The sequence below is a fragment of the Euprymna scolopes genome, chromosome 22, assembly GCF_053919585.1.
Source record: "Euprymna scolopes isolate OS-2025 chromosome 22, ASM5391958v1, whole genome shotgun sequence".
In the NCBI taxonomy this organism is placed as follows: Eukaryota; Metazoa; Mollusca; class Cephalopoda; order Sepiida; family Sepiolidae; genus Euprymna; species Euprymna scolopes.
In genome coordinates, this window is record NC_136503.1 from 82,501 (window position 1) to 107,547 (window position 25,047).

The following is a 25,047-nucleotide window of genomic DNA, read 5'->3' on the forward strand; positions in this document are numbered from 1 at the left end:
TATATGTATATACATATGCATACATGTATGTATATACATATGCATACATATATGTATATACATATGCATACATATAGTATATACATATGCATATATATATGTATATACATATGCATATATACATGTATATACACATGCATATATACATGTATATACATATGCATATATACATGTATATACATATGCATATATACATGTATATACATATACATATATACATGTATATACATATGCATATATATATGTATATACATATGCATATATATATATATTTATAATAAGATATGTATATCTAGATGCATATATATATGATTGTACATATGCATATATATATATGTGTATACCTATGCATAAATATATATGTATATACATATGCATATATATATGTATATACATATGCATATATATATGTATATACATATGCATATATATATATATGTATTCGCCCTTTTAATGTATATACATGCATATATATATGCGCATATATATATGTATATATATGCATATATATATGTATATATGTGCATATATATGTATATATATGAATATAAAGGTTTTTATATGCATATATGTATGTATATATATACATAATAATGTATATATATGCATATACATGTATACATGCATATATATATGCATATATATATATGCATATATATGTATATGTATATATATGCATATATATGTATATATATGCATATATATATGTATATATATGCATATATACGTATATATATATGCATATACACGTATATATATATGCATATATACGTATATATATGCATATATATATGTATATATATGCATATATACGTATATATATGCATATATGTATATGTATTTATAAGCAGATATTTGTATATATGCTTGTGTATATATGCATATTTGTACGTATATATATGCATATATATATGTGTATATATATGCACATTTGTATACACATATATATGTATATATATGCATATGTGTATATATATATGCATATATATATGCATATATATATGTTTTTATATGCATATATATATATGTATGTATATATATGTATATGCATATATATATACATGCATATGTATATATGCATATATATACGCATGTATATATATGTATATATATGCATATATGTATGTAAATATACATATATATACGTATATATGCATATATATGCACATATATACGTATATATATGCATATATATATGCATATATATATGCATATACATATGTATATATATGCACATATATATGTATATATATAAATATATATATACATATATGCATATATATGCATAGCTATATATGTATATATATGAATATATATACATATATGCATATATATATGCATATACATATGTATATATGCATATATATATGTATATATGTGTGCATATGTATGTGTATATATTTGCATATATAGTCTTTGAAGTTTTTAACATTTTAAACCATACAAAAATTACTTATCATTCGTTAAAAAACCATCCACTCAGTAAGTCATTTAATCACTTGCAATCACTGCAGCAACTCTCTCGAATTTACTATAATACCAATTTTTATTTTTCAAGGGATCATCAGTTGTTTACCATGAAACACTGTTTCGGGGATTTAAAAACAAAACAGTATATTACTTCATGGCTCCCCAGCAGTGTTGATCAAATCCCACCCCCTTAATCTTAGGAAGAAGACATGTTAGAAAAATTGTATCCAATTTCCTATTCTTAATTGCAATTACTAACCTTACATAGTATAATAATGAATTCATGTGTGTATATATATGCATATATATGTGTGTATATATATGCATATATATGTGTGTATATATGTGTATATATATATTCATAAATGTGTATATATATATGCATAGACATATGTATATATATGCATATATATATGCATATATATGTGTATATATGCACATACATATACGTATATATATGGATATATACATATGGTTATATGTATATATGTATATATATGCATATATATGTATATATGCATATATATGTATATATATGCATATATATGTATATATATGTATATATATGCATATGTATGTATATATATATGCATATATATATATATATATGCATATATATGTATATATATGCATATGTCTGTATATATATGCATATATATGTATATATATGCATATATATATGCATGTATATGTATATATATGCATATATATATGCATATATATGTATATATATGCATATGTATGTATATATATGTATATATATGTATATGTATGTATATATATGTATATATATGCATATATATATATATGCATATATATGTATATATATGCATATGTCTGTATATATGTATATATATGCATATATATGTATATATATGCATATATATATGCATATATATGTATATATATGTATATATATGCATATATATATGCATATATATGTATATATATGTATATATATGCATATATATATATATATATGTATATATATGCATATATATATATATATGTATATATATGCATATATATATATGTATATATATGCATATATATATATATATATGTATATATATGCATATATATATATATGTATATATATGCATATATATATATATGTATATATATGCCTATATATATGTGTATATATGCATATATATATATGTGTATATATGCATATATAGGTGTATATATGCATATATATACATGTATATATATGCATATATATGTATAAATATGCATATATATATGTATATACATGTATATATATGCATATATATGTATAAATATGCATATATATATGTATATACATGCATATATATATGTACATATATGCATATATATACATATATATGTATGTATATGTATATATATGCATATATATGCATATATATGTATAAAAAGGCATATATATGTATAAATATGCATATATATATATGCATATATGTATATATCTATGTATACATGTGCTTATATGTATGTATACATATGCTTATATATATGTATACATATGCTTATATATACGTATACATATGCATATATATATGTATGCATATATATACATATATGTATGCATATATATACATATATGTATGCATATATATACATATATGTATGCATATATATACATATATGTATGCATATATATACACATATGTATGCATATATATACACATATGTATGCATATATATACATATATGTATGCATATATATACACATATGTATGCATATATACATATATGTATGCATATATATACATATATGTATGCATATATATACATATATGTATGCATATATATACATATATGTATGCATATATATGCATATATCTATGCATATATATACATATATGTATGCATATATATACATATATGTATGCATATATATACATATATATGCATATATATATGTATACATATGCATATATTCATGTATACATATGCACATATATATGTATACATATGCATATATATATATATGTATACATATGCATATATATGTATTTATACATATGCATATATATATGTATACATATGCATATATATGTATACATATATATGTATACATATGCATATATATGTATACATATGCATATATATGTATACATATGCATATATATTTGTATACATATGCATATATATGTATACATATGCATATATATTTGTATACATATGCATATATATATATATATATATATGTATACATATGCATATATATATATGTATACATATGCATATTTATATATGTATAAATATGCATATATATATGAAGGATGTTAATAGCACTGGGGAAATTCCAATATTTTTAATTGAGGAGGTTGTTTCTTTTTACTTTTAACCGATAAGAAATACTGCAAAATTTGGAAATCTAATCTTTAAACCCAGTATCTAGTTCAAATTATTTAAACCGAATGAAGGGGGGAAAAAGATATGAAGGAGAGGGGATAGAAAGAGTTAAATTAACAAAGATATCTTTCGGCCCATTCTTTTCAACTGTAACATCGGCAGATTTAAGAAATAAAAAAATAAATAATAATATCGAGGTCTAAAGACCAAAATGTCAGTTAATGATTCATTGCCGTTCTTCGACGTTCTGGTTGAAAGATCTGGCCTTGGTTTTCTAACCAGCGTTTATAGAAAACCCACTTTTACTGGGCAATACCTCAACTGGGATTCGTTCTCTCCCAGAACCAGAAAGATAAATCTGGTTAAAACTCTAGTGCATAGTGCTTTGAAAATATGTTCCACGATAAAATTAGATACGGAACTTCAAAGCCTTACCGAAATTTGCATCATCAAGAGCTCAAATGAGGTAAAAAATGTCCCAAAATAGCCAAAAATCACATGTTTTGCCTTATAATTTTTAACTTATGCAGTAAATTCTTTTCAAACTTGGCCAAAATGTGGAGGCCATTGTTCTTAATATAAATCTAGTATGGGTGACCCTTGCTAAATTCTGGTTCGCATCCCCAGATACTTTTAGTGCTAAAAACACCCCATTTTTTCTCTCTTTTTTCGTATTTCTCAACAAAAACTTGATATGTCTGACTATATAGTTGTTTTGCACGGTGATCAACTCAAATATACAATGTATATGTGTTAAGGCCTGAAACTGCACTGATTTGGCATCCCCAGGGCCTCATAAGAGGGCAAAAATGCCCCTAAATGGCCAAAAATTACACTTGCCCCATAGTTTGATCCATTAGATTTTCCTGAAACTAGGCCAAAATGTGGAGGTCATTGCTCTTAATATAAATTCAGTATGGATGACCCTGGCAAAATTCTGGTTTGCATCCCTCTGAGACTTTTAGGACTAAAAAAACATGCATGTTTTTAGCTTTTTTTTATTACTCAAAATACTTGATATGTATGTCTATATAGTGGTTTTCCACGGTGCTAAATTCAAATATATATGTTCTAAGGCGTGAAATTGCACAATTTTTCCATTTTCACTGGGATTCAGCGTTCAAAAGCAGTCACAAATGCCTCAAAATTGCAAAAAATAATACTTTTTACCCGATAACTTTTGCCCCATCCATTAGATTTTTCTGAAACTTGGCGAAAATGTGAAGGCATCGTTGGCCCTTCACACTTATCACATTCATCATTTTTTGTGGCGTCATCTCACACGTAGCACCAAAAGGGGACTATGCACACATGGCTTGTTAATGTTTATTTTCCTGATCCAGTCGACAACTCCAATGTTATTAATGGACTTTATTAGGTCTGTATGTATTGCAACCAACTTGGTATCTGTGTAAGAGATAAGGCACATAGCTAGCAATTATTTATTTCTCCAGTATGAATTTTTATTGCAAAAGACAAAGATACTTAACAACATTTGTTTAGTATCCAGCAAGTTTTAGTATGAGCTACAACATACTAGCCCTGTGTGTAAATAAATACACTTTATTAGTCTTATATTTTATGCTATATTGGATTAAAAAAAAGCGACATATATTTCAGAATATTGTTTCTTACACTTGTTTATTATGCTATTTCATTTATGCATAAAAAGAAAACATTTCCATGTAATAGCTTATCATCAGTTTGCATATGCCACACCCCATTTTTTTTAAGATAATACACACTACAACATAATATAGTTTTGATCATGGGTGTGTTTACTTGTGTTATAACATATGGTTTTATGCTTTGAATCAACAAAATACTTTAATAAAATAATGTTTCTCTATGCAATCAGCATATTTTATTTGTTTTAAAAGTAAGAGTCACATATTTCAAAGGAATATAATTTCTATATAGTATGAGTTTTACTTAAATTATGTAATCACATACAACATATTTGTATTTCTGTTAAAAAGACAAACATTTAACATGAATTTAGTCTGTTTTAATTTTATCATTTTGTTTTTCATGGAGATAACGGTTTCTTACCAGATACTAATCACCCACAGTTTTAGTCAAACACAAAAGATCTTTTAAAGATCGTAAGCATTCCTTTGAGTCCAACTGTTTCTATTTTTTCTTACACTTGGTTCAACAGGTAGTTTTTTTAAATTGTTTTTGTTTAGTTGCTCTTATTACTGGAATGATGAAGATCTTAAGATTCCAGTTTATTTTCATATCGTAATGAGATGTTAGTATTTTGTGTAATAAGATTTTGCTATCTTCTCGGTTAAGACCAGCATCATTAGGGACACTTACTTAAACTAGGGTTCATACTTTTTTGAAGTATGTGTTTGCATATGTTGCAACAGATGTTGTTTCCTTGCAAAAGAAGTGCCACATACTTCACACAAATATGGTTTCTCTCCAGTATGTGTTTGCAAATGTTGCAACAGATGTTGTTTTCTTGCAAAAGAAGAGCCACATATTTCACAAGAATGTGGTTTCTCTCCAGTATGTGTTCGCATATGTTGATACATGGTTTGTTTCAGTGTAAAAGAAGAGCCACATACCTCACAAGAATATGGCTTCACTCCAGTATGTGTTTGCATATGTTGCAACAGATGTTGTTTCCTTGCAAAAGAAGAACCACATACGTCACAAGAATATGGTTTCTCACCAGTATGTGTTCGCATATGTAGTAACATAGTTTGTTTCATTGTAAAAGCAAAGCCACATATCTTACAAGAATATGGTTTCTCTCCAGTATGTGTTCGCATATGCCGGTACATACTTTGTTTTAATGTAAAAGAGGAGCCACAGACTTCACAAGAATATGGTTTCTCTCCAGTATGCGTTCGCATGTGCTGTATCATATTTTGTTTCTGTGTATAAGAAGAGCCACATACTTCACAAGAATATGGTTTCTCTCCAGTATGTGTTCGCATATGTTGCAACATAGTTTGACAATGTGCAAAAGAAGAACCACAAATTTTACAAGAATATGGTTTCTCTCCAGTATGTGTTCGCTTATGCCTCAACATAGTTTGTTTCATTGTAAAAAGAGAGCCACATACATCACAAGAATATGGTTTCTCTCCAGTATGTGTTCGCATATGTTGCAACATAGTTTGACGATGTGCAAAAGAAAAACCACAAACTTTACAAGAATATGGTTTCTCTCCAGTATGTGTTCGCATATGTCGGTACATAGTTTGTTTCAGTGTAAAAGAAGAGCCACAGACTTCACAAGAATATGGTTTCTCTCCAGTATGCGTTCGCATATGTTGCAACATACTTTGCTTTTTTGTAAAATAAGAGCCACATATGTCACAAGAATGCTGTTTTTTTCTAGGATTAGATTTAAAGTTCATGGTTAAATAAAAAATATCTGCAAAATTTTGATAGTTTTTTCTACTTTTTTATTATGCTGTTTGCAATATACAGAATGAATTAAGCATTTACGTTTTTTTTCAATTGTTTATTGATTTGAAATTTAGTAGATCGTTGAAAAGCATCATAATTTAAATTTAGTTATGTTTCAATGGAAATATTGCTTGGGTTTGTGCTGTAATTGATATGTAGGTATTAATAGTAGACTTATGTAACCCTCTATGTGTTTGCTCACTATTAAATATATGAAATTCACATCTACACAGATCACTGAAAATTGAATACTAATGGTATATTCAATGAAGGTTTATACAATTTATCTAGATGATATTCAAACTCCATGTAAATAGCATAATATAAAGAAATTCTCAAAATTCAGTTAAATATTTATGATTTTCTAAATATCATAGATGATTTTACAAAACTTACAATATTTGCAACCTACACTTAAAATATAAATCCAGGTTTCACTATTAGAAGTATTTGTTTCTTTACTAGTATTTTTGATCATTAAATTCCTCATTTATTAAAAGATCTATAATTGCATAGTCATATGCACCCAAATGTAAATCAGTCATGTGCATTTGTGACAAGTATTTCAGCTAGTGTCCTATTGAATAAGATTAAAAATAGAAGGACTACCTATAGTTAGCAAGAAAACCCGCATTCAAATACATTATAATAAAATGCGGTTTGGTATTATTTTGCAAGTTTCCAGCATTTAACTTTAGGCAGTTTGCATGTGTTTTTCTTCTGTATTGATTGTTGGATACCCTGTAAAATAAAAACCAAAAGATAAATTTTAATAAAATGTGTTTACACTTGTTTTTATAGCAAACAAAATTATTTTAAATATGTTAGTAAGGTGTAGCTACAGTTAATTTTAAATGGATAAATTAAAGATAGTTTTCATCACTGTGGGTTAAAGGCAAAATTTTAATTTTTATGTACAGTAATATTAAATTCCTAAATTTATAATTGATTAAATTCAAAATATGTGCAATATTTACCTATTATTAAAATCAATGAATTCCTTTTTACATAATATGGAATCAAATTTTCACAAATCTTGTATCAGTGAGATATTAAAAAAAACAAAATTATTACATTATATAATTTACACATTTTGTATAGTTTTCAAATAATAAATTCTTTTCAGAATCATCAATACCTTAATCATGATCTTCACAAAACAATTACAATCATCCCAGTTTGTTTTCAACACTTAGACGAATGTTTTCCAACACATGTAATACATCCGGCAATTCTTTACCATTGCTCTTGGTTCACCAATTAGAAATTGAATAATATATTAAAATCACCAAATGGTCAGGTTTATAAAAGGTAAGTATGATAAATATTATCAGATGTAAATGAAAATAATTTAGAAGTTAAAACATTGTTTCTGCATTGGCAAGCTAAAAATAAACAGTATTTAAATAAAATTTCAAAAATATTTTATAAATGTGTCATTATTTTTGATAATAAATATTTTTGCATAGTGTTTTAATAATTTTTCTAAAATCATAGTTTAGATATACCAACTCAATTACTGTCATAAAATAAGTTTTTGTGTGATCAAAAATTCGCTAATTTAATAAAACCTGGCTTTTGATTTCAAAATATTCCAAAAAATTATATTTCATATGTATGAATCTAGATATTTTATGATTAGCTAGACTTTTGAGTTTGAGTACTTTAGTTATACATGTATAAAAATTATTGAAATTCATTTATTTTAATGTTCTTCATATCATTTAGAAATGATGATCACTAAAAATTTGTACAAATAGGAATAATTACCTCTTATTCAAAAACTATTTAAAGATTAAGTTATCTGTTTTTTGTTAAAAGTTATAAAACTATTGTTGAGGTTTTTAGCTATAAATAAATGCAATTCGGATTTTTTAAATACATCTATAAAAACAATAAACCAAATAAAGTTGGTCGGTGATAATAAAAAACTTTCTCTAAATTTCTCATTGTTAAAAATGTATCTATAAAATTGATAATTTTTGTATATTTATAAGATTATCAACTTAAATTTCAGGCTCCTGTGCTAGAATATGGAACTGAAGGTCAAATAACGTAATTAAAAAAATAATTTGATGCCAAGATCAAATTAATTATTCTACATTGAAGTGAAAATTATTAAATTACATCAATTAGTTTTCAAAAGTACAAAATATTAGCAGGTAATCGAAAGTAATAGTTTAAGATTATACTTACATTTTCATGTATTCTTGTGATTAATCTGAGAAAAAAGAAATCAAGTTGATACCAAATAAAGAAAAATATTACAACAAAATATTTTAAGACTTTATAAATTGTGTTGTGAAATCAGAAAAGAAGGTTGACAAAGAAAATAATCCATCAAAAAATAAAGAAATGTTGTTATAAAGTTATAATTTAGAACTATATTTTTAATATATTTAATTGCATATGTTAGTAAATGTAATGTTTAGTCTATATTTAAATAAAGGAATTGGAACAAAATTGACGTTCAATTTTTAAGTATTTGTACATTAGTAATCAGATTCAAAGTTACCCCATGTTTTCACAGCTATAAATTCTTAAATGCGATTTCAATAAGTCCAACTGTTTCTCTATGCAGAACAATTGCAATTTATATCATTAAACAATATAACTGGAAACACATCATGATCATATATTATTATGTCAATACTGGATCCATTGTTGGGTATCAGGGCTACAGGATATCAACTCTTGGTTAGTACAAGGTAATCTATCACTGCAGTCAATAGAGGGCGTGTTCCATTTTCGGGAATTTTCACAAAGGCAGTTACTGGTATTGCTGGCCTCCACCTGTGAGGTTTATGATTTCCTTCCAACCTTCACTTGATGGTTATGCATTTATTTTATGTAAAAAATGTTCTATATGTTCTTGGTTAGCATCGTTCAAGTATTCACTTCAATCACTTCATCTATCTTTGTACATGATCAAGGCTCTCTTTCATCATATAATGGATTCTTAATTTCAATTCGCCTATCGGTTGTCTATTGCTGGATAAGGAGTTTCTTTTGCTGGTTTTGTTTATTTTAGATTCTCATATTGGGAACTTTTTCAAATGTTTGGAAATGCCATTCCAACCAATCTGTGTACCATTAGTAGTAGGGGTTATCTTAGTGTCCCAGTGATTACTCAGCATACATTACTTAGTTTTAGGTTGATTAATTTGACATAGCATGATACTGCCAAAACTGCAGTAGAGTATCCAGTAGTAGAGTGACAAAGTGCTAGAGTATGCTCCAGTTTTAGTTTGTGAGTTTAGCCAGCAGATTGTTCCTTGTAGCAATATCCCTGCACCGCTTCTAGTTTAGTGTGACAGGAAAACTGATATTTTGTGCTTGACTGCTATTCCAGGTGATATTGACCTTCCTTTTTGCTTCATGCTTGCTGAAACAAAATACGAACATTTGTGTCTTTCCTGAGTTAGTATTGAGTACATTGTTTTTGTCATACTTTGTCAGAGTATTTAGAAAAGTCATTGCTGGTTGTGAAGGTCACTGCTTGATCATTTGCATAGATGAATCTTTGGATTGCATCAAATTCAGGTTAGTCATTAATATGCATGGTGAAATAATCTTTTGAACAGTCCATTTTTTAGGTTTCGACCAACTCTACTTTTCATTTATTTCAATTAAAAACTTGAAATGAAAATGAAAAACTTGAAACGAAAAAATGTTGGAGAGCAATAATTTAATAATACTGTTAAGTATAACATTCTTTATTATTTGGACTACCATCAGTAGGAATGTCCTGTGGTTTTCCATATTATATACAGCATTTAACTCAACAAATGCAGTTCCTTATATCAGCTTTTCTTCACACCTATCATGAATATATTAAGTTACATTGAGAAGTTGATTACAACAAGATCAGCCCAAAGGAAAATCATACTGATAAGAAGGTAATTGCTCTTCTATAAGCACATCAAATTGCTTTTCACATGCATGTACACCCTTCCCAATAACATCAATGCATGAAACCATTCAATGGTAACCCATTTATCATACAAATCTTGCTTTATGATGTTGAAAATATCCACGTATTTGTTTAATTATGCTCTTTTGATAATGACTAAGGACCTTAAAACAAATTATGCATTATATTAAACAATTTAATTTTTATAAAATAAATACTGAAGTGTCAAGATGCTTTCTTTTTAGAAATGATAGCATCAGTGAGAACAATGTAATCATTTGTACTTCTTTGCTTTCACACAAAAGAAAATATACAAGGTCGGTTTTTAATGTAATATATTTTAAGCTAAATAAATACTACTTAATGGAAAAACCTCTTCTGACTGAGAACAGAACAGGTAATATACTTTTATCTTAGTCTGAATGCCTATGATTAGGACTTCAAACTCACCACAAATAATATATTTTTTTAAATAAGGAGTGTCAATTTGCTATTAAAAAAAAACCCAAAACATGACAAAACAGAGTTAAGGGAGAGAACTAAAATAAAGTATAGTAACTTTGGGTGTATGGAGTATTTGTCATGGAAGAGAGAATTTTCCTACTTTCATTTCATTATATCACTAAGAAAGAATGCTATGAATAAAATAAAATTTTCACGAAAAAGTTAATAGATGACAGCTTTTGAACATGGTGGAAAAAAACAATTCAATTTTTTGATGATGACAAACACAAAATCATGCCCTCATTTTAGCATAAAAAACTAAGAGCAGAATGTTGATCAGGAATGTAAGGATCTTGGTCAATATTCTAATATCACATCACCTCACAATTTAGAGATAGCAATCTAGACTCAAACAATCATGAACTAATAAAATTTTTGTTTTAATTTTAAAACTAATCACATTTTTTCTTTGTGCATGTAAGCTGCAAATTACATTTTAAAAAAGAAAATTAGATTTAAATGAAAAAAAATTGGAGTTATTGTCCCTTTTCAGTTAACCTGCCCCTTTTTAGGCATCATTATGTGGCTTCTCTTTACAGTGTTATATAAAGGAGAGTCGTCTGTGTGTTAGCGTGTGTGTTTATGTCTGATTAAAACTTTTGTCATCTGCATCCAACCAGGTTGAAACCAGTGCCATCTAATAGGACAATGTTCCAGATGCATAATATGTGAAAATTACAAAAAAAATTAATTCTGTGGCAGTCAACTGAACCACTTTTTGGAAAGTGGTCCTTTTTGTGTTGTTATTTTTACAGGTCACTCATGCATATCAAACTAAAACTATGTTTAAAAACTTATTTTGCAAGTTATAATGCCATAAGCACTCGTGGGCATATGGGCAAAAGCGTTTGTTCATAAGTTTTTGCCTTCTTCTCCTCTTTCAGGTTTCATGTTCAAGCCTGGACACATCACAGCTCATTTTTTCTTTTTGCAGTTGCCCGGGCACTCTCTGCTATTTTGATTGAAAGCAAAATTGTCTTGATTCATTTATATTTGGCGGAAGGGGGAGTTTTACCAGTGCATGGGCAACAAAAAGTACTCAATATTCAGAGAATAGCTGCTTGTCTTTGTGCCGCTTCTGCCAAAATATCTAGTAGGGAGTTGTCACATAGTTCTTTTTTGTGGCGATTACATTTTCATGTTTTTATCCGCTTTTAAGTGGGAATATCAATGTTGTCCACAATTCAGTTGACATATAATAATAAAAAACTGCTCAATATCCTTAATATAGCAGGCGTCTCCAAACAGAACTTCATGCTGACCTGGACAATGCCGGGTATCCATGCTAGTCTAATATAAAACCAAATTAAGCTTCCAAAAACTAAGTTATTATCCCACAAATAAGCAGGTTTTAAAGCCATATTAAATAGTTGAAAAGGTTAGAAAAAGAACATTCAGCTGATTTTCTCTAATTTTTTTTTTCTAAGCACAAAGAAAAAGGAAATTGTGTTTGAGTATTAAAAGTAAAATATTCTGTTTACTTTCAACTGTTAGAAAGGGAAATGAGCGAATAAAAAAGTTTTGATAGTTCTTGGAGGATATTGTCTAGTGAAACACTGCGAGTTTGTGACACTCCTACTAAATGGGAAGTAAATTAAATGTGTTAGAATGAAATGAAAGGGAATGGTAACAGTGGTTTCCAAGTGAAAGGATAATTCTTAGTGGAAGTAATTGTAGAGAATAAAGTGACAATAGAAGAAACAAGTTAATAGTGGTTTTTAAGTAAATTAATTGTCCATATGTGTAGTCCTGTGCTTATCAAGACAATAAAGTGACAATAGTAGAAACAGGTTGTGGGGTATATGCGAAAGGGGGGGGGGGAAGACGTACCGGGCATATCTGCATCGCTCTTTAGGAAAGAAGAAGGAAAGGATGGCTAGCTCATTTATATATATGAAGGGCATCTTGGGAAGGCAGGGCATGATGGGAGAAGCTACTTTTTTTTTCCTGTCTCTTCCTATTTTTTTCTAGATAGAAGGATATAAAAGCTGGGAAAAATTCCCTGGAAGGCATAAAAAGAAAAGAGTCGTGAACATCTCTTAAAGTATTTCGTGTTGCTGACATTCAGATTGTGCAGTGTGACATTGATGGCGAGAGGCCAGGTGTGGTCGATTTGAAAAGAAGAGAGCAGAAATGTGCTGTTGTCGAGCGAGTGACTAACTCCTTACCGAACCCCAGAACCGAATCCTGATTGTAACTCTAGAAGCTATTTCGGCTTGTCAAGCAGGTTAACATGGCTGACTGGAGACTGAACACTCAAATATTGAGACCCTTCATTGGGGAGGGTGACCTAATTAAATGGCTGGAAAAATTAAAGATGGTGGCAAGGTTGCAAAAAATCAAAGACGTGATCACCCTGATGCCACTATACTTAGAGGGGGCAATGGAGCGGAGCCAGGAGTATTAAGACCGTGGATGGCAGGGAGGTGAAATGCCTAGGAGAGAACAGCGGAAGTACTGGTGCAAGGTGTGCCTATTGGATTACAAGCCCTGGTGTTGGATCGTCTGGTCAGTGATGTTGATGTGGTTTTAGGTGTAAGTGCGATCAACCAACTAGGGGGGGGGCTACGTTGGGAGGAGGAAGTAACTTTCGGATGTCTCGGCACAGTAGGAATGGCAGGAGTGGAAGGTGATAGAAACATCAGAATGCAAAAACCGGAGGCTTGCTGCATCGAGGACGAGGATTTCCTGGCGAGGTTCGATGGCGAGAGGTGGATGGTGGAGGGGAAATGGATCTGTGGGCCTCCAGAATTACGAAACAAAGTAAGCTGCTATGAGAAAACACTACGAGGAGAAGTAAGAAAAGGATTCAAGGAAAAAGTGGAGAGGTGAATAGAAGAGGGAATTCTGAAAGCGTGGACAGGGGCAGAAAAAGAAGTGCTACACTTACTGGCGGTTGGTCAACCCACAAAGAACAAAGTTAGACTGGTACTGGATTTCAGAGAATTAAACAGACACATAGCCTGCCACACTGCTGCCTCCCAACCACCTACAAGTGGCTTACAGGAATGATTGCAGATGCAATCTACCAACACCTGATACCTTGAAAACGAACAAAAAGGATGTACCAGGAATAAACTTGGTACAAAGGACCAACTTCTCAACAAAACCATCCTCGAGGACTGCAAAAAGCGTCAAAGGAACCTGTCAATGGCTTGGATAGACTATAAAAAGGCATTTGATAGTGTGCCTCACTCCTGGATACGTCGATGTTTGGAGATATATAATGTCCATGAGAACATAAGGACATTCCTTGAAAAACAAATGACTATGTGGCAAACATCAATTGCACTACACCACATGGAAGGGACAATACAAACTTCAAATCTCAGTGTCCAGTATTTCAAGGTGATAGTCTGTCACCATTGCTCTTCTTTTTTTTTTGCTTTTTTTTTTTATTACATTTTCACCCCAAACAAGGCAAATTGCCACTTTGGTGTAGGGGGCTACTATCAGGGGCAACAACTACTGGGGTACTATGTAGGGATTTGGGCAGCAAGATGTCGGTTCACATTACACTTGAACTTCTGCACGTCAGTACTGTTGGGGAAGCAGGGACCTGGAATGGAATTCCAGAGTCTAGCGGTTCTGGGGAAGAAACTATTGGAGTAAAAAGATATTTTATATCTAGGGATCTCTACAGTGTGGGGGTGGGATTTAGTAGCCTGTCTGGTTTGTCGAGAGTGCTTACATCGTGGGGGCACAAGTGCTTGCAGTTCGTCAGAGCATTCACCACTAAAGTACTTGTAGAAAAGGCAGTCTTACTATTGACCCACTAGCAAACTCCTCAAAAAATGTGATGCTGGATACAATCTTAGTAAAGGAAGGAAAAAAGAAAAAAGTAAAAGAATAAATCATCTACTTTTTATGGACAATCTCAAACTCTATGCAGAGACAGAAAAACAGCTTGTCTCTCTGATAGAAAATGTAAAGACTTTCACAGAGGATGTCTGCATAGAGTTTGGATTTAACAAATGTGCCAAATGCACAATAAAAAAAGGAAAAAAGACGACATCCAAAAATATTTGGTTGAAGATCTAGGAGAGGATGCTACATATAAGTATCTCGGTAAAGAGGAGAATGTAACAGTGGAGCATGAAAAAATGAGACATAAGGTGGAACAAGAATACACATCACGTCTTAAAAAGATCCTCAAATCTGAATTAAGCCCCAAAAACAAAATAACTGCCATAAATCAACTTGCAATCCCTGTCATCACATATGGGTTTGGTATTATTGACTGGCCTCAATGCAATATCAATAGGTTAGACACAAAGACCAGGAAACTCCTAACCTTACATAAAATAATATATCAAAACCAATGTATGGACAGGATATACCTATCATGAAAAGAGGGTGGCCTCGGTCTCACTAAAATAAACCATGCATATCTAGCCACCATAGTAAGCATGGAGCAGTATATTAAAAGCTCAACAGATATGTTAATAGAAATAGTGAGGGACCACCAGGTACGCCTACCCCAACAAACCTCAGTCACAAAGCTTGCTGAAAACTTTGGGGGTGTCATACTGGAAAATACTGCAGAGGTATATGATGAACCAACAACACAGATTGCAAGAAAAAAGAGAAAGACATACACCAAAATCGAGATAGACAGAAAAAAAACAAGGATGGAAACAACATAAAAGAGCAGGAAAGTTCATAGAGGAGCTTAAACAGGAATATATAGACAAAGATGCTTCACTCCAATGGCTCAAGAGCGGGATACTTCCATTCGATGAGGAAAGACTCATTGCAGCCAGTCAAGATTAGGGCTTACTCACCAATGGATTAAAAACAAAAATGGCGGGCCTACAAGCAAATGGCCAATGCCGGTTTTTCCACTCAGCAATTGAGAGCCCAAGCCACCTAATGTTTGCATGTCCAATCTTATTGGCAGATGGCCTTTACACTGCCTGTCACAACAAAGTATGTAAGTACCTCCATTGGAAGATCTGTGGAAAGATGCAACTTGACAGAGCAACAAACATTTGGAAACATGAACCACCACTGATAACATCAAATGGAAAAGTGATTGTGTTTTATGACAAAGACATACAGGCGGGCAGATACATAAAAGACAAAGCTATCAAACCAGATATTGTAATATGGAACAAGCCCAAAAGAACTGCACTCATTATCGATGTCACAGTCCCAAATGATTTTGGCCTTAATAGAGCTGAACGGAAAAAGATAACAAAATATCAGGACCTAAAAAATGATCTAAACCACATGGTCTCTAAAAGAAATAAACATTACACCGGTTGTGATAGGAGCAACTGGTTTAATAAAAAAGAACCTTCAGAAATACTTAGAAGCAATCCCTGGAAGATCAAGCTGTAACGAGATACAAATAGCAGCCATAAAGGGAACAGCATCTATTCTTAAAAGAGCCCTCGGATATAAAATTAAATCATAACAGAATCAAGTGTTAGCTCCAGGAGGGAGCCCCTTGATATCTTAAAACTTACTGAAGTTAAATAAAAAAAAAGAAAGGGGATTGACATATGCGAAGAGGTTATGAGGAAATGGAGGAGGATGGAGCGGGCCCCTAAGATTATCAACCTGAAGTCAGCTTATCTCCAGATCCATGTAGATGAAAAACTCTGGCAACATCAATTGGTCCGGTACAAGGGGAAGATGTATTGCCTGACAAGGTTAGGCTCTGGGCTGAGCTCAGCCCCAAAATTATGACTGCCCTGCTGAGGACGGTGCTGAGTAAAGACTGTACAGTGGACAAGGCCACTGGTTCGTACATTGATGACATTCTCGTGGAGGAAGCAGAGGTGACAGCGGAGAAAGTGAGAGGCCATATTGAGAGGTATGGATTGATTGCAAAACTGGCGGAGTCCCTGGATGGAGGAGCGGCGTTCGGGTTGAAACTATGCTGAAATGGCAAAGGAAGCCTTGTCTTAAGACGAGGGAATGCAATACCTGAAGTCGGAACCGACCTGCAAAATGAGAACTCTTCTCGGTCTGCAGGAGACTGGTGGGACACTATCCAATTGCCGGCTGGCTCAGGATAGCGTGCAGCTTTATTAAACAACAAATGGAGGGCCGTGTGACGAAGGAGGTCACGAAAATACTACAAGAAATCATCGCGAGAGTGACGAAAGAAGGGGGAATAGTACGTCAGCGGCGAAGATGCAGGGGGTGATTTGGTGCAATGCCAGCAGCCTGGCATTGGGCATCGTATTAGAGATGGAAGGTGTAACTGTGGAAGATGTAGAGTGGCTAAGAAAGGAAAATGATGATTCCCATATCAACACAGCCAAACTGGAGGCCACAATGAAAGGAATCAATCTGGCCCTGAAGTGGGGATTGAAAACAATTGAAATCAAATCTGATTCGGCATCGGTAGTTTCATGGATCAGGTCAGTAGTGACTGGCGCTAAGAGAGTTAGGACCAGAGGTGCTGCAGAAATGCTGATCAAGCGCAGGCTTGGAGCACTCACAGATTTGATAGCGGAATTCCAGTTGAGGGTATCTGTAGTGCTGATCCCATCGAAAAAGAACAAGGCGGATACAAATACACGGGTAAAAAAGGCCTAGCTGCAAGAGGGAAAGGAGGTTTCCTCGGTATGCTGTGCAGGGGAGGAAGTTAAAAAGTTACATGAAATGCACCACTTTGGTCGAGAACTGACATTATTCCTGGCAGGAGGTTTACCCGGAAACCACCGAGGAGAAGGTCAGGGAGGTAGTGGAGCACTGTCAGGAGTGCCAATCAATAGACCCCCAGACCATCCAGACACAAAGCAGGAGAGTTACACACTGCAGAAGACTGGAAGCGATTAGCCATTGATGTGACCCATTATCGCCATAAGCTGTATCTGTCAATGGTCGACTGTGGACCGGGGAAGTTTGTCATCTGGAGAGAGATAAAGGCAGAAGCTGCATGCGCGATCGGAGGGGTCATCGAAGAAATATTTTTGGAGATAGGGCCAGTTGAGGAACTGTTAATGGACAATGGCCCCGCTTTCCAATCAGAAGCCTTTAAAGAGGTGTGTGATAAGTGGGGAGTAATGGCAATTTTTTAAGGCAGCATATCAGTCGAGTGGCAATGGGATAGTGGAGAGGAATCATCGCACCATCAAGGCTGCTGCGGAAAAAAAGCAACATTTCACCCATGGAGGCTGTGTTTTGGTACAACATCTCACCGAAAACCAGACAAAATGAGACAACTGTGCCACATAGAGCCATCTTTGCATATAAGTGGCAGCATTCGTGCAACAAAACGGTAGGAATTGAGAGTGAAGAAGCTACCATTAAAGTGGGTGAGGAGGTGTGGGTAAAGCCCCTCCAAAATGTACCACTCGCTGAGGGAGGGGAGTCGTAACGGGAACGCAGTCAAAGAACAATATGATGGTGAATAGCATTCCCCTGCATATCCTAGACCTGTGTCCTGTAACCCTGTCAGTGCGTAGTGATGGCAGTGAAGAGGAGGAAGCCAAGATCCACCGAGAAGCTAACGATGCATCCCAATTCAACTTAGCCCCACGTTGTTGTTCTTTACAACTGGACGAGAATGTCTGTAGTGAACCTTAAAACGGTGTGACATTGGAGGCGAGAGGCCAGGTGTGGTTGATTGGAAAAGAAGAAGGCAGAAACGTGCTATTGTCAAGCGAGTGATTTTCATGTGTATGAATAATCATTAGGGTGATTAGCTATGTGCTTTGCAAGAAATAAAGTTACAATAGCAGGAACAGATTAACACCCCTTTTCAAGTAAACAAATGATTAAGTACAGTAAAACCTTGAGATACAAATCCACTAAGATGTGACTTTTTTAAAATACAATATACTGTATTTATAATTAGTCTCTAAGATACAATGATTTTTAGATATGATTTCAAAAATTATGTGATGCCAAAAAAACGAAGAGCCAAAAGGTAAATCCAAAACATATACAAAATGCAATGAAAAAAGTGTGTGCTTGTGTATGTATGTGCATGGGTATTATTGGCTAGGCATTGTGTATCCTAGCACTCACATAAGTTTATTTTTTTATTGTTTTTATTAAGATTTATTATTATATATCAATGTCTGCACTATTATTGTTGTATTTATCTTTCTTTAATGATAGTTGAACATGTTTGGGCTAAATTTCTTACAGATTTATTCTATTTCTTTTAATTCAAATAGGAATAATATGAGATACAATTTTTTCAAGATATGTCAGCAGTCATAGAACAAATAAAATTTGTCTCACAAGGTATTACTGTAAGTACAAAATGGCTGTGGCTTATATAGACTATTGTTATAAAAAGAGGTTTATCCTATAGTTTTTAATAGTTTTTATTTACATTTTGACGGTTTGAAAAATAAAAGCTCAAGTTACTCTCTAAAAGGGAAAAAGTTTACATGTGAAAAAATATATAATGAAAAATATTATGCCGGCTAAAAAAAACATTCATCTAAATAAATTTTAATAAATTGTAAAAATCTTATGAAAAATAAACATTTTTTGTACTATAAGATAATTAATGAATTAAAGTCTTAAAATATTGAATAAAAAATGTAATCACTTTTTAAAAAATTGCATAATTATCCAAAAATAATTAAGAGGTTGGTAAAAAAAAGTTCTTGGATCTATTAGTAAACCAAAAACATGTACGAAAAACAAGAAATGGTATTTTGTTTAATTGTTTTTAACTTTATATAGAAGAAAAATGTTGTAATACTTCATCATAATTGAATAATTTATTTAGTTTTGAATATTATAAAAAAAGTTTATTAATTTTAGTACCCCTATTTCTGTAAAAAAAAAGAAAATGCTTATTTAATAAAAATATTTTTAATGTATTAATAAATTATTGAAGTAACATTTTATTTTTCTCTAAAAAGATTTATATTTAACTTGGTATTAGTTTTAAATTCAGTAATACTTAAAAAATTATTGGTGATGTCTAGTTTTCCTTATAATTAAAATTTATTTGTAAAATTTTATTCAAAACACGAGCTGAAGTACCCGGCATTGCCAGATTGTATATGATATAAATGAATATTTTGTCCTCATACATTATAATAAAATAGATTAAACAAAGCATAAATTCATAATAGTTTCTTTTTCCACACACCCCATGTGGTGGGAGCAGTAGTGGGTTTTATTTTAAAGAGGTTTCATTAAAGATGGCATCAGTAATCTGTTAATGAAATGATTAAAATTCAGTTTCAAGCACTGAATATCTGAAAACTGATAAATGAACCTGTAGCATTAATTTTGAAGAGCCTCTATATAAACAACATTTTTGGTGTGACCTCTAATAGGTGTGTAAATGTAGAGGTTTTCAGGATTTCCAATGCGTGAGCAACCAACATACAAGTGGCAATGAGAAAAGCAAGGTGTCTGAAGATTAAGTCTAACAACTTTTACGCTTAGTTATTGAGCTTTATTTATAGATATGGCAAAACTAATTTTTATTAGGAATCGTAAATGCTTGAACTGAAATGGCATGTCAGAAGAAATAAGGGGAATCCGAGAAATTAACACCCTTAAAATTTCCAGTTATTATAATGGCTTCCAGAACATTAGATTTCAAAGATTTTATTAATAACCATGTGCCATTGCACAATTTAAGTGGATCAATATTTCTTAATAATATAACTGGGGCCCCTTTCTTCAATATTAGGTTATGGTGTGGCATTCCAGGCGGTTGTAGTGAATTTAGAAATTCTACAGGAAATTCTACTGCCTGATCGTCATCAGTAACACAATCAATGGATTCATAAGAATGCTCTAACACAGGCAATGCCTACAAAAGATTATAATTGATCAGTGACATTACCATGAAAACAATGTAAACAATTTTTTTTATAATTTTAAACAATGAATGCCTTTTTAATAATAAACAATATTAATATAAAAAGAAATATTAAATTATCAGAACATAAAAAAATTAACAAATAGACCTTTTCATAATTATAAACTATGGAAACTTTTTTAAAGCAATATAAAAATAGAACTTTTTATAATTTTAAAGTATGAAAATCTTTAAGTTTAAGTTTAAACAATATAAATAGAACTTTTTATAATTTTACACAATGTAAAAAAGCTTTTTTTAATTAAAAATTGAATCACGTGATTAGTTATAAATGATACAAATTGATATTAAGCATGTGAATTCTATTGACTTTTAATAATTTTAACATGTATTCTCTTTCAGTTATTTGGAAATGTATTAATTTTCATTTGTATTCTCTTTCACAATTATGACCACCACTTTTAACATAAAATTATACTGTTTAATACTTGAAAAACTACTTATTTGCAGAAAATTAAAATGCAATATTCATTTTCAGCATACCAGAAAACTAGTGAAAGTCATTATTTTAAAAGAAAATGTTAAGGTGGGAACCAAGTAAAAATTTACTGTTAAAAATTATAAAAAGTCTGGTAGTTATGTATTTTATGTACCATGCTGAAATAACATTATTTCAAAAGCTATTCTTAACATGGAGAGTAGAGGGTGTTTTGTAGCTATTCTGTTCTTTTTATCTAATAATTTAATAAAAACAAAGATATTGTGAAACTTGAATTTAACCTGAAAAAACCTATTTTAAAATAGCACAGTACTAAAAATACATAAGCACCAAAAATCTAGTAAAATTGGTTAAAATTAAAAATAAAAAATACAAAAAATTCTGTTTATATTGTTTAAAATAAAAAAGTGTTTATTCTTTTTTTAAGTTGTTTTCACATTGTTTATTTTTTTAAAAGAAGTTTTGTTTACTTAAAATTTAACTTCTGAAATACCGATGTCATTGTTTATATATTGTATGCTTATAAAAGATCAATAAATAAAATAAGCTAATTTAAAACAAACAAAAAAAGAATTGTTATTTACAAATTTACCTGTAAAGTCTAATGATATTTTATAAGATTTTATAATAAAGTTTAAAATGCAATATTCTAATATTTTCAATGTGGGCATAAGCATAGGATTTTTTTTTATAATTGAAAATAATTTTAAAAGTTGAGATTCTGGGCTGTTACAAAAAATATTTAATTTCTATTAACGATTATTTTTTTAAAATTGATGGAGAATTTTACAATAAACAGATGAGATTTGCAGACCAGTCATTGCACACTACCTACCGTCATCCAAAATTTAAGAGAATCAATTGTTGCAGTAGGCAGTTTGTACTGAAAAAAAACTAAATCTATATAAATAAAACAGTACATGTATGTGTGTGTGTAAATATCTAACAGGTAAACTCTTTAACTACTCGTCAAATAACACTGAAATTCTCAGGAAATAATATTCGTACACCAAGGATGGTTTATAGCGAGTAATATCTTTGTTTACATACATAACATGTACAGACATCGGCAATTTTACATGTAAAATGTACATTAAACACTAGCTGACATTTTTGCACTCATGCGCGTGCGTATACTTAATACAGAAAACAATATCAGGGCTCGAACGCTACATATTTTGATTATGTCTTTGTATTAATAAAAAAAATGGTTAAATAATATGTAAATTTCACTCACAATTTTGAATTTGTAAATACAAAGAAAAATATTTATATCTTTTTTATTGTTCATTTATCGATTATTTTCACATATAAATTCTAATGCTTCCAAATTCGTGTATTTTTCTTTGTTTTTATAAAATGAGCATTCCAAACATTATTTAAAATACATGAAGACATACCTATATATCTTTTATTATTATCATTATTTGACTAATTAGATAAACAATTATCAATTACAAAAAATATTCAGTTTTTTGCTGTGTACGCGCTGTTTTACATTTCAGATAGGATTTCAAAATTAAATTAAATTTTTATGGTATTGTACTTCGTTAACTTTGACACTTTGCTTGCAGTAGAATAATTAATTTCCGTTAATATGATTTTCATAACAACAAAAAACAAAGACAAAACGTATTCATGTTCGAGTCCTCGACTGATGAAAATCCGCCAAAATAGTCAGATTGTCGTCTGCAACTTATTTCAGTCAAAACACTGCAAAAACATAGGAGGAGGGATACAGTCAAGCGGAACAGAGTTCCACAGGCGTGCAGTTCTAAGAAAATATTATATTATATTAATAACTTTAATAGTTTATTTTGGAAGTATATTCCATAAAGCAAATAAGCAACCCACTTTAAAAAGAGAAAATACGAGGTTTTTTTTTTATTATTATTTTATTCGCAGTTTTGTGTTAGGGATGTCAAAAATTCTAACACACCTAGTTAATAACCAAACAACTTATTTCTGACGTTTTCAATATCGAAATCATTTTCAAGGCAATCACAAAAAGAAAGAAAAACTTCATTTTTTTTTTTTTAATATATCTGATTGGAGAGAATGCTATAAAATTACGATTCTTCGTTTATAAGCAATCTTGAAACGTTAATTCATTTCTATATCAAAATCAAAGAGAAACGTAATGATTAGGACTTTAAAAAAGAATTAAATTTAAGTAATACTTACTTCTTGTTTAAAAATTTGTTTTCAACAAAGACGCGATTATAAGATATGTTAATGTCAGGCGAGTTTGATGGTTGGAAGTTGATATTTAAGATGGCGACCGGAAAAGAAAGTTCGCAGAAAATGAAAATAAGAAATCTTTTTTACTATTAAAAATTATTAATACATTTTTAACAATAAAAAAAAAACATCTACATTTTTTCCACTTCTTTTTCACTTCTATTTTTACTTTTTCCTTAATATCATCGATTACAGACTTAAAGTTTCAGATTATAAAAAAAAAAAAAAAAAATGAAAAAAAAAATTATAACTTTTCACGTGGAGGTTCATTTTCAATTATAACTTTGTACAAAATTGAGCATGAAGTTTGTGGCCACAATGAAAAAAGACAACTCTCTCACGTGACCAGAAGTTAGAGGGAGGAGGGAAGAGGGTAAAGAAATCGTCCTCTTTTACTCCTCCCCCTGTTCTAACCTCTAAATTCTGGTCAAATGAGAGAGTTGTCATTTTTTTTTCATCGTGGCCACAAATTTCGTGTTTAATTTAGTACAACGTTATAACTGAAAATTTAACGCTCAAGTGTTTTTTTGTTTTTCAAAGTGAAGCATAATGGGGGGGGGGTTTCACCTCAAATACACAAACGGAATGTTCAAGAAAGTTTAGGGAATTTCCCTAATAAAATAAAATAACACAATTCTATGAACAATGACAAACAACTTCTTCAACTTAACAAGGGAAAGGTTTATTTGCAAAGCGTACTGAAGGAAGAAAGTAGAGTCGGGTCTCCACTGCCTTACGAGGTAGTTACAACCCGCGGCTGTCGTCAATACCTTTAGTAGGAGCAGCGAAGAGAACAGGCGTCTAGCACCGACGAAGGCTGGTAGCGTAAGAGAGAGTTTTCTTCTGGGACCGGAAGCTGTCTGGTCCCTAGGGGTTAATTTGTATTCG

The 25,047-nt window shown here is 31.1% G+C and overlaps 1 protein-coding gene across 1 annotated transcript; it reads right to left on the reverse strand.

Moving 5' to 3' along the window:
- Nucleotides 1-4,472: 4,472 nt before the first annotated feature.
- LOC145243827 (uncharacterized) lies at nt 4,473-24,729 on the reverse strand. The gene is made up of 3 exons (XM_080106852.1): nt 24,103-24,729; nt 9,439-9,463; nt 4,473-7,983 (listed from the first exon to the last, which is right to left on the reverse strand). Exon 3 carries the CDS (start codon nt 7,188-7,190, stop codon nt 6,141-6,143), a length of 1,050 nt encoding a protein of 349 aa, XP_079962978.1. The 5' UTR covers nt 7,191-7,983; nt 9,439-9,463; nt 24,103-24,729; the 3' UTR covers nt 4,473-6,140.
- Nucleotides 24,730-25,047: the final 318 nt, after the last annotated feature.

Excerpts from the sequence above, each read along its gene's own strand:
- LOC145243827 (XM_080106852.1), bottom strand. The coding sequence starts at position 7,190 with ATGAACTTTAAATCTAATCCTAGAAAAAAACAGCATTCTTGTGACATA.